The sequence below is a fragment of the Tinamus guttatus genome, unplaced genomic scaffold (assembly GCF_059628265.1).
Source record: "Tinamus guttatus ecotype Peru unplaced genomic scaffold, ASM5962826v1 Tinamus_guttatus_pri_ptg000308l, whole genome shotgun sequence".
In the NCBI taxonomy this organism is placed as follows: Eukaryota; Metazoa; Chordata; class Aves; order Tinamiformes; family Tinamidae; genus Tinamus; species Tinamus guttatus.
The window spans coordinates 5,065,502-5,079,965 of record NW_028288842.1 but is presented as its reverse complement, the minus strand read 5'-3'; the positions used below and the strand labels follow the sequence as shown (position 1 = coordinate 5,079,965).

The 14,464-nt window shown below is 41.4% G+C and overlaps 1 protein-coding gene across 1 annotated transcript in view; it reads left to right on the top strand.

Annotated features, from left to right (window-relative positions):
- PTPRO (protein tyrosine phosphatase receptor type O) overlaps positions 1-9,032 on the top strand; it is a 60,853-nt gene extending 51,821 nt beyond the window's left edge. The window contains exons 22-26 of the mRNA XM_088528430.1: positions 185-307; positions 3,316-3,470; positions 5,207-5,342; positions 8,140-8,260; positions 8,982-9,032. Coding sequence (XP_088384556.1) covers positions 185-307; positions 3,316-3,470; positions 5,207-5,342; positions 8,140-8,244 — 519 coding nt within the window. The 3' untranslated portion in view covers positions 8,245-8,260; positions 8,982-9,032. The remainder of the gene's footprint in view (positions 1-184; positions 308-3,315; positions 3,471-5,206; positions 5,343-8,139; positions 8,261-8,981) is intronic.
- The last annotated feature ends 5,432 nt before the right edge of the window (positions 9,033-14,464 follow it).

Here is a 14,464-nt window from a genome sequence, read left to right as displayed (position 1 = left end):
GACAATATATAGCCATGTTCCTAGTTACACAAGCAAGAATGGTGAGGTCGAAAAAATAATTACAGTAGATATTACCACTTACAAAGTTTTCCAGTAAATAACACTCTAAGCATTTCTAAAATTGTTGATTGTGATTTCTTGTATTATAGGTATGTTTGTATATATTTATATATTTCCCTTTCAGGTGAAATGTGACCATTATTGGCCTTTTACGGAAGATCCTATTGCATATGGAGACATCACGGTGGAGATGCTGTCTGAGGAGGAACACACAGACTGGGTTTATAGGAATTTCCGAATTAGCTACGTAAGTGTTGCAATGTTCTATTAAAACAGTGGGACTAGTTCTGGGCCAAACTTTTCTTTAAGTTTTATCCATCTACGACATTCAATGCAAAATACCTAAGAAAAAGATTATGGCCCTGCTCTCATTCCACACAGACAAATATCAAAGTTGTTTGACACTCTTGCTCCCAAGAGCGTCATCTCCATGAGCTTCTCAATAACAGCCAAGGAGAGGTTAATGGTATCCTGGCTAAGCACACAGTGATTGAAACACTAGCACTCCTGGGGTTCTTTACATTTCTCTGGGATGCTGATGACAATGAACCTGTCACCTTCTTCAACTCTCTTTCTCTCTTTCTTTCTCTCTTTCTTTCTCTCTTTCTTTCCTTCTTTCCTTCTTTCCTTCTTTCCTTCCTTCTTTCTTTCCTTCTTTCCTTCTTTTCTTCTTTCCTTCTTTCCTTCTTTCCTTCCTTCTTTCCTTCTTTCCTTCTTTCCTTCCTTCTTTCCTTCTTTCCTTCTTTCCTTCTTTCTTTCCTTCTTTCTTTCCTTCCTTCTTTCCTTCTTTACTTCTTTCTTTCCTTCTTTCCTTCTTTCTTTCCTTCTTTCCTTCTTTCTTTCCTTCTTTCTTTCTTTCCTTCTTTCTTTCCTTCTTTTTTTCTTTCTTTCTTTCCTTCTTTCTTTCTTTCCTGCTTTCTTTCTTTCTTTCCTTCTTTCCTTCTTTCCTTCTTTCCTTCTTTCCTTCCTTCTTTCTTTCCTTCTTTCCTTCTTTTCTTCTTTCCTTCTTTCCTTCTTTCCTTCCTTCTTTCCTTCTTTCCTTCTTTCCTTCCTTCTTTCCTTCTTTCCTTCTTTCCTTCTTTCCTTCTTTCTTTCCTTCTTTCTTTCCTTCTTTCCTTCTTTCTTTCCTTCTTTCCTTCTTTCTTTCCTTCTTTCCTTCTTTCTTTCCTTCTTTCCTTCTTTCCTTCTTTCCTTCTTTCCTTCCTTCTTTCCTTCTTTCCTTCTTTCCTTCCTTCTTTCTTTCCTTCTTTCTTTCCTTCTTTCTTTCCTTCTTTCCTTCTTTCTTTCCTTCTTTCCTTCTTTCTTTCCTTCTTTCCTTCTTTCTTTCCTTCTTTCTTTCCTTCTTTCCTTCTTTCTTTCCTTCTTTCCTTCTTTCCTTCTTTCTTTCCTTCTTTCCTTCTTTCCTTCCTTCTTTCCTTCTTTCCTTCTTTCTTTCCTTCTTTCTTTCCTTCTTTCTTTCCTTCTTTCCTTCTTTCTTTCCTTCTTTCCTTCTTTCTTTCCTTCTTTCCTTCTTTCCTTCCTTCTTTCCTTCTTTCCTTCTTTCTTTCCTTCTTTCTTTCCTTCTTTCTTTCCTTCTTTCTTTCCTTCTTTCCTTCTTTCCTTCTTTCTTTCCTTCTTTCCTTCTTTCTTTCCTTCTTTCCTTCTTTCTTTCCTTCTTTCTTTCCTTCTTTCCTTCTTTCTTTCCTTCTTTCCTTCTTTCTTTCCTTCTTTCCTTCTTTCCTTCTTTCCTTCTTTCTTTCCTTCTTTCCTTCTTTCCTTCCTTCTTTCCTTCTTTCCTTCTTTCTTTCCTTCTTTCTTTCCTTCTTTCTTTCCTTCTTTCCTTCTTTCCTTCTTTCTTTCCTTCTTTCCTTCTTTCTTTCCTTCTTTCTTTCCTTCTCTCTTTCTCTCTCTCTTTCTCTCTTTCTCTTTCTCTCTCTCTCTCTTTTTCTCCCTCTCTTTCTCTCTTTCTTTCTCTCTTTCTCTCTCTCTCTTTCTCTCTTTCTCATATTATAAACCCTTCAAAACTTGAAAAGAGTAATACAGAATCAAAAATATTTTTCTAAAGGGCAATTGTGCAATATCCATAGCATAGACTCGGTGCATGTCTCAGACAGGATCTTGAGTAAAGCAGTTGTCCACAGAGCTGGTTCTCCACTCCCTAGTGCTGCTGCTGTAGGATATTTTTCTGCTTTCACATATTACAGCAGAGGAAATGGGAGAGACGTACAGTCTATCACACCCTCCTAGAAGCTTCCTGTGCCACTTCTTCAGTAAAGCATGTGAAACACAGCTAGTAACCAGCAGTTTGGAGAACTCGCATATGGGACCAAATAAAATGCCACATAATCAGCAAGTTCATTCTAAAACATTTCAAACTTGACCAAACTTGGGAATGCTAAAATTCACATAAGTGAATGAGATGTCTAAAATAAGGCTGTTCATATTTTCAAGCATTTTTTTCATCTTTGTTTCCTCCATCAGTTAGTTACAGGCTTCATCACTTGAAGCAAAGAGGAGAAATACAGAGAAAACATGAGAAGAGTGATGCCCTGACACTTGGGCATTGGCCCAGGGTTAGTTCAGCTAAACTGCCTATTGCCAAGGTCAGGGAGGCCACTTTTTATTTCAATCTATCTCACTTGTTATACCCTTACTTATAACTGGCTTAGCATCTGCTGCTGTCAGAGACAGGTTACTGGAGCAGAGGGATTTAACCTCATCCAGAACAGCAAAATTAAAAGCAGTAATTGCTTCGCCATGAGGTGTGGAGATGAGCCACCCCTGCCACACCTCAAGTTTGGAGTTCCTGTAAACCCAAAGCCAAAATGAGGCCCTTTTGTGTTGAGAATCTTATTTCACCTGCAGCCAGCAGAGTTTCTTTTAGCATGAGAAATGATTTTATTAATAATGGGTATTTTCTGAGAAAGTTTCTTCTCCCTCTGAAAATGCTGGTGTCGGGGGTGATTTTTTTTTCTTCTCTTTTTTTCATCGAAACTTGAAAAGGAAAATTCTCATGAGAGCAGTCTTGGCTTGTTTGCCAACAGTGTTGCTCTTTGCCAGTGGCAAATGGGAAAAGAAAAAGAGAAAGAATGGCATAGAAAGAGGGAGAAACCCCAAACCCGAAAATTACAGCAGTTTTTAATCAAACGTAATCATGTAACGTCTGTGTCACTTTGGGAGCAGCTTTCCTTCCTTAGGCTGTATTTGGGAACAGGTCTCGGCCAGGCTGCCCTGTCCAGTGCATGTGAACGTGCTGCTGCTCTGTTTTTCCCATAGGCCGATGAGGTGCAAGACGTGATGCATTTTAACTACACTGCCTGGCCTGACCACGGGGTGCCCACGGCCAACGCTGCCGAAAGCATCCTGCAGTTCGTGCAGATGGTCAGACAGAAGTCAGCAAAGAACAAAGGGCCCATGATTATACACTGCAGGTAAATGCTTCCAGTAAGTGGGGAATTAAAGTCCCCTCCACTCGCTCGGCACTCAGCACACTCAGACGGGACATGGTGACAGCAGTACCTGTGCGAGCACTTATCCCACTGTCCCATAATAAGAATTACATGCACGTATTTGCTTTTCTTTTCCGGGAGCAAGCTCGTTGTATATACAGGCAGATTTATGTCTTGTGCGTCATCTGGCCTTTTATTAGCACAGTTGCCTACCTGGCAGATCTGGGGGCAGCTGCGGTGTTGATGGGTGATGATATGACACGAACTCCATCTCTGATGTGACTCTCCCAACTGGCTTTGAATTTCTTCAGAAAATTTCAGAACAGATTTTTCAGACACATAAGTATCAGGATTGCAGTGGATGTATGTGTGTATATGAGGATGACACACTCCCATTGGAGGTCAAGGCTTGATAAGATTAACCTCAGCCTAGACAGTTATGTTGCTGCACAGCACATCAGCACCTTCCAGTGATGTCTTTCCTGTTGCTGATAGCTGGCATTTTCTGTCTCTGGTGGCCACCTTTCACATTTTCAAAACAGTATTTTTATAGTAATCTGATGTCTGATGCTAGATACGACATTAAGTGCTCTACTAGGAAACAAAGCAACATCAGTGTTTGTAAAATCAGCAAGTCATGCAGCCCTCCCTTATAACTTACTTGAAAAATTCATAGGGAATATAGTTTTGGAACTGAGTCCTAGTATCAAGAAAGGTGCTAGTAAGCCAGGGAAGGGATTTATATGTGGGGCTGTGAAATCAAATCCTTTGTATAAGTCTGCTGGCCTTAATAACAATGGGGAAGAATAGAGAGAGATGGGAAGAGGGATGAGAGAGCTGGAAAACAAATGTAATATATTCTTTTTAATTGGGATACTCCTACCTGCAAAGAAATATGTTTTCAGGTGGTGCCTGCAGAGCCTGCCAGTGTTGGGCTGAGCTGCTGCAACTTTGCCACAAATACTTTCATGTTTTCCTGGAAGATGGAAGAAGGCAGCAAAAGCTGCTGGCAATAAGACACATACACCATAGCAGTTGGCACACTCGATGGGTGAAGATCTGAAATGAAATTGTAGAAATGAACATAATTGTGAAATAAAAAGGCAAGGAATTATTTGCATACTAGAAACTAAGCTTCCTTTTGCAAGGATGATGGTTTGTCAGCTGAGTGCTTGCTGTTTATTTGTCTAGGACTCCCAAAGCACGAGTCCCAAGCAAAACCTCTTTTGCCTGCCAAACCCAAAGAGACCATCCCCTGGGGATGAGCTGCACTAGTGCCATGTCCTTGCCAAGCCATTAGCTCCCTATGTAGAGAGCTATGGAGCTAAAAATCCTTGCAGGTTCAGTCACAAATGCCTGGATGCAGTTAAATTTTGCAGTTACAGCTACAGCTCCTGCAGTTTGCAATTTCTCCTGACCTCGAAGGGAAGAGGGAAGTGTGAGGGTGTGAGGGTGATGGGAGCTGTCAGTGAGCCTGGGATGAGCAGACTCCTAAAGGTGAGTGAGCATGTGCATGCACGCTGTGCATGTGAGTGCATGCACCAGGTGAAGAGGAATATAGGAAGGTGAAACCATTGCAGAGCCGTCCATTCCATTCATTTTGTTTGAGCAAAATATGACGTCTTGCACATCATTATATCCTAAACAGCCTTCTGTCTGCCCTTAAGCCAGACACATCAGACTCTCTGAAATGACAGTCCTGTTTGTGTGTGTTGCAGTGCTGGAGTGGGGCGAACAGGCACCTTCATAGCCCTGGATCGGCTCTTACAGCACATTCGTGATCACGAGTTTGTAGATATATTAGGTCTGGTGTCTGACATGCGGTCCTACAGGATGTCCATGGTACAGACAGAGGTAAGGTGCCCCCCTTCAGCTCTTTTCAACAGTAAGAATATATAACTGTATCTACCATCTCATGCATCTCTGTAGCATGGTCATGTCCAACAGCACATTGTTCCATTTGAACACATGACAAAATAGCTATGAATAGACTCAATTAAATGTTCTTCTTCATTGTAATATTGTCACGTTATTAATCTGCTGCATAAGTAATCATGTGCCAGAGCCTGACAGTGTATCCACAAACTCATTGATGTTTTCCTGGAGGGATGAGTTGTTGTTATAGATAACGAATGTGTAAAATACATGTTAGAGGAGCTTAGCATCTGCAGCCAAGCCATGCTGGAAAGAGTTGTACTTGCTGAAGAGAATACTGACTCATGGACCAATATATCACCGTTGGGCAGCCATTCCCAGCTTGTTGAAGATGTGAATGGCCAAGCACAGGGACTAAGTTACATGATGGCAGTACAAATATCCAAAGCAAAACAGACAAAATCATTGTGTTTGTGTCTACCAGGCACCCTCCTTCCCCCTCTCCCTAGCCACTCATCTGCGAGAATTTCTTGTTTTTTAAGGAAAATATCAGGATATTATTCATATCATCAGAATATTTGTATGGAAAAAATGCGCAAACTCTTTTCCAAAGCAGAAACTTTTATGCATCTGAAACATTTTATGCATCACCTCTACTAATGACTGAAAAGTTTCATGCCCATTATTTGTGTCACTGGTTAGATAGCAGTAATCTCCATACAACTGCAAGTGCCACCATCATTGTTTGCAGGCTGGGTCTGGCAGATAATCTGTCACCAAGGATTATTTAATCCAGACCAAAGTAGCATGGATGGGGCAGGAGAAGGAAAATCGGCAGCAATTCTGATAGCTGCCTGTGAACAAAAAAGGTGCTATGAGAAACCGTCGTAGTACCGGTTCTCTTCCCAATCTACTAAATGAATCCAAAGGCAGAGCCTGAGGTTAACACAGAAGAACAAATACCCCGAGCTGGTTATTTCAGCAACAATTGCCTTACCACGCCAGAGCTTTGTCTGGCCAGAGAACATTTGTTCTCAACATGTGCACCCTCGATGCACGCCTGGGACTGGTCTCCAATGCGGGTGCTCAGGACATGGGCATCCCCACAACTGCAGCAAGGCTGATTTGGCTCTGCCACCCCTGCCCTTGGCCAGCACTGCATCACGCCAGCCACTTTTCTCTGACAAGTGTGCACACCCTCAACTGCAAACTTGTTCTTTTTCCTCCTCTGCACAGCTGTGCCACAGGGGTCACTAGGTGGCAGTGACACTTGGCACAGAAGTCACCAAAACTTGCATTGCATTCTTTATAAACTCTGAAATTGCAAACACACGCAGTTTGCCTGGTTTCACGTTTCCTCATACTCTGGAAACTTCGCCATGACTCGCTGAGCAGTTAGTTAAAAAGCAAAGAGCAAAACAAAACAAAAAGCAAACATCTGGTGAAAGCGGAGACCATCCTGAATTGAGGCAGTCATTCCAAAAAAAAAAAAAAAAAAAAAAGAAGAAGAAGAAGAAGAAAGGAAGATTTGTAGCCCAAAACGTGCTTCAAATGTAGACTGCTGTCTCCTCAGATCACTGGGGACAGGTACTGAAAAACACATTCGTGCTTTAGAGATTGAAACTATCTCTGTCTTGGGAGAGGCATTTCTGATTGAGATCTACTTGCTTCTTGCATGTGGTGCTCATAAAACTTGGTGTAGGATTCATCAGGGTTTGCCTTCCCTCACTTTGGGGAAAAATCCTTAAATGATGGGATTCAGATTTCAGATGGAAATGCAGTATTTATTTGAATGATGATAATGCGTGGAAAAGCTGCTCTGTGAACAAAAGCAATCTCGTTTTAGCTTTTTGTTGAGAAAAAGCCAAGAGTTAAAGCAATGTGAGGCTCATCAAAATATTTTAGGTAGCAGAGTGTGTGTGTGCGTGTGTGTGTGTGAGAGAGAGAGAGGGGTGAACTTTTTGTAATCTTTCAGATAATTAGTGCATTTTCAGGTCATCCAAGATAGCCCTACTTTCTGAATCACATAGAATATCACACAGAGCCTCCAAAATATACCTACAGTGAGTGCTGAGCGTGCTGCTTAGCAGTGGTGTGTACTGTGGGGGCCTCCCTACGGCACCGTGGCCACCATGGCCACTCTCCATAGAGCTGGTGTTTGCTTGCAGAGCCATCTTCTGAATCCTGCATAATTCACAAGAGAAGACAAGTCAAAAGAGGAAATATGAAATTATAACAGCTATTGTTTCTAAATGCAAACAAGGTTACCAGCAAGTCAACTTATAATAATGGATTCAGCACTTTTCTCACTGCATAGCTGAGACTCAAGATCCTATATTCTCCTATATGTATATGTTCTGAGTTTAAATTTGCTACTATCAGGAGAAGCTATGAATAGGTACACTGTTTCGTGGATTTATCATAATTAATGGTAAAAGCCTCCATGCTAATCTCAAGAAGTCTAGCTTCAGCTTCCACTCAGGTGGTATTGAAGCAGCCTACGCTGCAACTACAGTGTTGAGTCATCACTCATCATCATTCGGGTTGCTAATAACTTATTAAAGTGCCAAGCTAGTTCAGGTGAACCTCATGGTTCCACAGCTACTCTCTGTAATAATCAGGCACTGTTACTGTGGGAGCAGACATTTTACTGTCTTGTTGAAAGGGTTTTAGGAGAGAAAAAGTTGTTGTTCAACTAGCAAGCTGTTTTACTATTCATGTTTTTGTCAAGCATTCTGAGGTGCAAAAACCCCATTTGTGTGCTTGTTTCTTGCAGGAACAATACATTTTTATTCACCAGTGTGTGCAGTTGATGTGGCAAAAGAAGAAGCAGCAGTTCTGTATCAGTGATGTCATATATGAGAACGTCAGCAAGTCCTAGTTCAGAATCACAGGTGGTGAGTCAAGCAAGCCTGTCCTTGCATAGTCCTTGCAGTTTATCACCTTGGCTGCTTGGTAGCAAGTGATGTTTGTTCCCTTGTGCTCCAGGAGCTCTGCTTGGGATGTGGACTATATATGTGTGTGTGTGTATATAAATTAGAAATATATTTAAAAGATCTATTTAGTTTCTTGCATTAAGTAAGCTGTCATACGTCCCATAGTAACTTTATTGTAGCGCTCGTTGTTTAAGGGAAAGAAGAATCCTGAAAAAGCCATCACCAATTCCTGTCAATTGTTCTAATGTACTCTGCAAAATTTGAAGGGATCAGGGAGGGACCCTTTACACAGCAAGGACACAAGCAGCCAGTTACTGCTGCTTGAGCGATGAGCTTTAGTTCATTAGGTGGCAGCAACAAGCTGCAAGCCTGACACTGGCTTGGAGGTGAAGCAAGAAACCAGCACAGGCAGCTCATAGATAGCCAGGCTCTGGGAACTCGTCATTGCTAGCCTCTGTGGTCTTCATTTCCCAGCCCAGAAATTCAGCCACGACTTTGCAATATGCTTCAGCTTTCTTGATTTTAGGTAGCTCACTGTCTAATCTGCATCCCAGAGCCTGGGTGTTTGCACTGGTGGCCTGTAGTACCTTCCTGTACGAGGTAAAAAGTAAATGCTAAGGACTGTATTTACTTCCTTATTTGTCTCTTAATTCATTGTTTTTCTCTGCTTTCTATGTTCCAGGTGAGACCATGAAGCACACCCATCTTCCCTTGCTTCTGAATTATTTTTTCTTTGGATGGTTTGAACTGCCTGTTGTTCTGCCATGAGAGGTCACTGCTTTGCGGTACGCGGACAGTGAGAGAAAGAGAGAAAGGAAGAAACTTTAACTTTTAGAAGCACTGGGGAGACAAAGCCTTAAAGAGCCTGCGGTGTCTTTTGAACTGTTTAATTTCTGGACTTTTTTTTTAAACTACTGGACCAAATTTGACTAAAAAACACAAAGGAAAAGACACTATATTATGTGTATAATAGATTGTTCCAGAGTGCTTTTTTTTTTTTTTCCCTCCCCTTTCTCTGTGCAGGTTGGGCTTAAGGTTAAAGCAAGTGCAATATTTTTTTTAATGGTCGAATGAAGAGCTTTCTTCATGTGTCACTGGTCTGTGCTGAAGTCCATAGGAGAGCAGGCATTGTTAGTATCTAATAATACCTCATTAGTGAATAGCGAGGCATGAATATACATGGAGAAATCTGGAGATTGTGAGGAGGCAATTTGGGGAGGGGGGCGGTGCTGGGTACACTGGTTTTTATTGTTTCCTGCAGCACTGACGTTCTGTACTTGGGGAAGGTGGGGAAAATGCAGGACCCCATGAACTGATTAATGGTCAGAAATCCAAACCATGAAGCCTAAAGCTAGAGTAGGCAGCCTACAGTGAGAAATGTGGTTGTTTTGGTTCTGGACTGTGCTAGTTAAGCAGCAGGATGGTTCTTTTCTCCAACCTTTTCAGTAATGCCACTGATGAGGTTCTTTTTTATTAATATTTTTTAAGATAACGCTAATTGAAGTGCAGATGAAGCTGAAGCTGGAATATCTTTGACTCTGTTACTATAACATTTAACTGTCCAGGCAGTCTATGGTGCCTCTACCCCTCTTTTTTTATTATTTTTATTTTTAATATGTATTAACCCCGTGTGAAAAAAATGTGAAGCTGATTCAGGTTGGGGAAAGAAAAACATGTGCTTTATTGGTTGCAACTATTTTTCCAAGCCAGGAATTTTCGATGTCCTGGAGAGCAGGTTTTGGGCATGCGAAGGGATGGTTGTTGCTGTATCGCTACGAGGCTGCCAAAGCGTCGGTCTGGATTCCTGCAGGGACTTCGGGGTCAGGGTGGGTGGGAGCTCTTCTTTTTTTTTTGCTGTCGGTTTCTGTTCTAGTCAGAATAACTAGCTATATATATATATATTTTATTTTTTGGTTCGGTCTTTGTATAATTCCGGTACATCATTGTGTATTGTGACCTGGATGCTGTCAGGATGGATGTCGATGGCATTTTTGTAACCTGTTGCTTTGTGTCACATCATTGGAAGTTAGCAGCAATGGTACTCAATGTAAACAAAGCAAACTTGAACTGGAAGTAAAATGCACTGGATTGCTTGCCTGTGAAGCTGTCACTGTGGGCCAAGCAGCAATGCCCCCGCGCACACGCTCCATGTGCCCCCATGCAGAACCCAGTTACTTCCAAGGAGCGTGATCTCTCCTTCAGATGGGATCAGATTTTTTATTATTATTACTACTTTTCCACCATCAGGTGCGTATTTAGTAGATATATTGTCACAGAAATGGTTACTGTGTAAAGCCTCCTTTAAACTGTTCCTGATATGCTGTGCAAAACTGCGTAGGCACAGCCTAACCTTTCCCCCTACCCTGCAGAGAAGCCCAAGATATCCTTGTTAAAAACACAAGCAAGTCTCTGCCTCTTATTAAGTGGGTATGATACGAATTTGTGCCCCAAGTGCTCAGTCCAGAGCACAGGCCATGCTCTGATCTCCTGACTTTGCCCACTCCTCACACTTTCCATCAGAAGTCCTTTCTAAGAAGTCCTGCTTTGCCAGGACTTAAAGCACAGCTACTATTTTCCTAAATAAGATCCATAAAGCTGATACAAATGGTTGAATAGCTTTGTCTTTTGCAAGGAGATTACTAACAAGAAAGGCTTCAGCGTTATGGGTTTGCCACTATTTCCCATGCATGGAGGCTAGCCGTTGCACTAGACATGAGGAAAGTGGGCCTGGTCTAACCTGAACAGCAGCCAGAAATGCACTTGACCACTCAGCCCTTGGGTTTGCCCTGTTCCCATTTGTACTTCAGAGCGTCATTATGTGCTTCCTGAGGAAAACATGGCACCTCCTCTAGAGAATTTCCAGAGGGGAAAAAAAATCCCATTTTCTCATGCACTGCTTCACCCAACTGCTGTCCTTTGTCCATTGATAGCACAGAACAACCAGGTTACTTGTAAACATTCATACACACACAGAACATCATGGTGGGAGCTGACTGTAGCAAAATACATGACATGATACTGGATGGCTGCTGCAAAGATACTGCAGTGGTACCATTGCAAGTGATCCTGCCTTGATAGCCTGCATGTACTAAGCAGGTTTTCAATACAGGACAAAGAATTATTCAACTACCTGTTTAACAGCAGGTTTTTTCCTTTAATACCTCATCACAAAATTGGTATTAATGAAACTACATAATTCAGTGTTGAGGTGGCAATGGAAATCTCTCTTAAAGGGCTTTAAAGATGTAGCTAAAGCAATAAAAGCTTCTGGGAGATGTGGTGCTTCAAAAGTACCACACAGACCCTTTTAGAACAACATGGTACATGACACCCTCAGTTTTACTTTGTTACAGTTATTGAAAGCTGCTCCAGAAAAAACTATACTTTGGATTCACGCTGCATGTTGACATACTTTCTGCTATCCATCAAAGCAGACCTCTCAAGCCATTGCAGATCTGTAAAGCTGCCTCAGCCCCCTGCTCCTGATGAGCTTCATTGCTGCAGCCCTGCTGATACCATCTCCACCTTGTAGCGCTGCGCTTGCAGCACCGACAACTGCAGCTGCACGTGAAAGCAGCTCTGCACACTGAACCACCATTCATCTAAACCAGAGAAGGGTTTTTTTTCTATTATTACCCCCTTCTGTGCATGGTCACAGGAGGGAAGCAAACAGGTAAAACTAAGGACGTGTCTAGCAGAGTGAAGCTGTCAGAGCTGTACATGAAAATGGCTCTTCTAACGTGCCCTGAGCAATGACTCCTGTTATTTCAAGCCTACAACCTTGCAACCTCCTGCAAGGATTAAGAACAATTCAAAAAGCTTTATTTCATTTTTACAGCTTCTTTTCCATGCCTGAAGAGGATAATGTCACCCATTATCGAATACTCAACACACAGCCCTGTGCATCAGGGTAGCCCTTCCCTCCTCATTAAGTTCATCATTCGCGTACTCACACTCCCCTGGCCTGCATCTAACTGTTCAAAGGCCATGTATGAAAACATGAACTCTATACAGCCAGGCAAAACCTGTTGCTTTTGGCCACTTCTTGTGAGAAGATAACATTGTTAGTGCTGATTAAATGGATGGGATCAGCGAGTTTTGTGCTTTCAGTGACAGGCATCAGGGGTGAGTGGGAAGCATCGAGGAAGCCCCTCTGTTTTCTTTGCTCTCCTTCTTTCCTAATCTACAAAAGTTATCAAGAAGTAGGAGCACAAACATTAATATCCCGCTACTGTTTTGAATCCGGATGCCAGTGTAGGAAAAGGTCAAAGCAGCAACTCTGTGGTGGTAACTAGAGAGAAGCTGAAGACAGGCACTGAAGAGCCAAAGACGCACAGGCCTGCATCAGCTGCACTGCAGAGGAACAGCAGGAAAGGCTCATCATGTCTGCACTTACTCACAAATAAAAGTAAAATAAAAAAAGAAAGCTTAAACCACACTGTGTTAGCTTTTATTGGGTTTCTATCTGTTCCGTTAGCTAAATTAGCAAAGTTCTAGAGTTACTGTCCAGCACTTCCAGGGACAGTTTAACAGTTTCACAAACACTGACGAATACGCTTAAAGTCACTGGCAGCTCAGCACATTGCAGAATAACACATCTCTTCAAATGCTTCCGAATCAAGCATTGATTTTTGCACATATCAACACACTGAAAATCTGCATTTATTTTCTGGGCCCAAAGTAACAGTTACTGTGTTTGATATAATACAATAAAATAAAAATGATTTTGGAGCAATGAAAGCACATTAAAAAAAAAAAAACCTCACTTATAAATCAGAGATTGTCCAAGCCGAGCACTGTCTAACTGCTGAGTGAACAAACCCTGCTAAGACTTGCCCCCAGTCCCAGTTAAAAATGCAGATTTAATGACAAAGTAGTGATTATGTTATCAAAGACCACCTCTTTCCCCACATTTGAAAAGGCACTTTTATTGACATTTCCGTAACGGTTTCACTTCTTTTTCAAAAAGACACTCATGTATCGCATTTTCCTAAAATATTAACATATATAAAAAAATTCTTCCTCTACTCAAATCCCACAGAAAATATTTTGAGTGAAATTTTGCATTGTTGATTTTGACCATCACTGTTGACACTGAAAAAATAAAATATTTTATTTTCACTTAGTTAATCCCAAATTAAATTTCCTTCTGATTTCTCATTATTGCCATCAAGCTGAAAACTCAAAAGACTTTTCAGGTGGAGGTGAGAAGCTCACCAGTGTGATTTAAATCACCAAGGTAGTTTTTGCCCAAAAAGGAAAACATCTTAGTGTGGCCTTAATGCCACTTCAATTTCAGACTGCTATGCAAAATCATGCTAGTTTAGCACAGTTAAAGGGTAAATTTCACCTTCTGGCTGCATTGTGTTAGTAAGTCATTGCTATTTAACTAAAAGAAACACATGAACAAACAAACAAAAATAGGTTATCCTCCTCATTAAAGTACATGGATGAGATGGCCTATTTCCCTCCCACATTATCTCCAAAGATGCCTCTGGCCATGCTGCTCCCATTCAAACTGGTCTGTTTTTTCTCCCCACCAGTTAACAATAACATAGCAATGTAGCTTCAAAACAAGGTATGAAGCTGCCTCTTGCCTCTCAGGGACATAATATGGTGCTTATGCCAAGAGCCACAAACACAGAAAATCTTGCAGCCAATTTCTCCTTTCGGGAAAAAGCAAATGTATGTTGCATGCTGAGATAAATCTGCAGAATATGAAAATGGGGTTCGTATTTTGACCACTGTCGAGGTAATAGGGATGAAAGTAACCAACACAACACCTTTGCTGATATCAACACATTTTTCACCTGGAAAGATAACAACTACTTTTTAAACATTAGTCTCAAAGAACTTTTAAGAGGCTTACACCTGCTGTATGTACAAGTAAAGTAGCATCCACATAGAAATAGCTTCAGACCTTGCTTTATTTTGTTAGTCACTCATTACCAAGAAAAGGGCATTTTTCTGTACAGTAAATACTTTTGGGGCTAAGTATAGACAATTAAGTAGGATGAGGAAGAGAAAAAAAATGAATCAGATAATAGTTTAAGTCTTTGGAGGACTGGCTTTAACCTTTGATGATAGGACACATGGGGAGATGGACAACTGATGACAGGACACATAGGGAGATTAACAGTTTTATCCCATAACTATCTATATAGG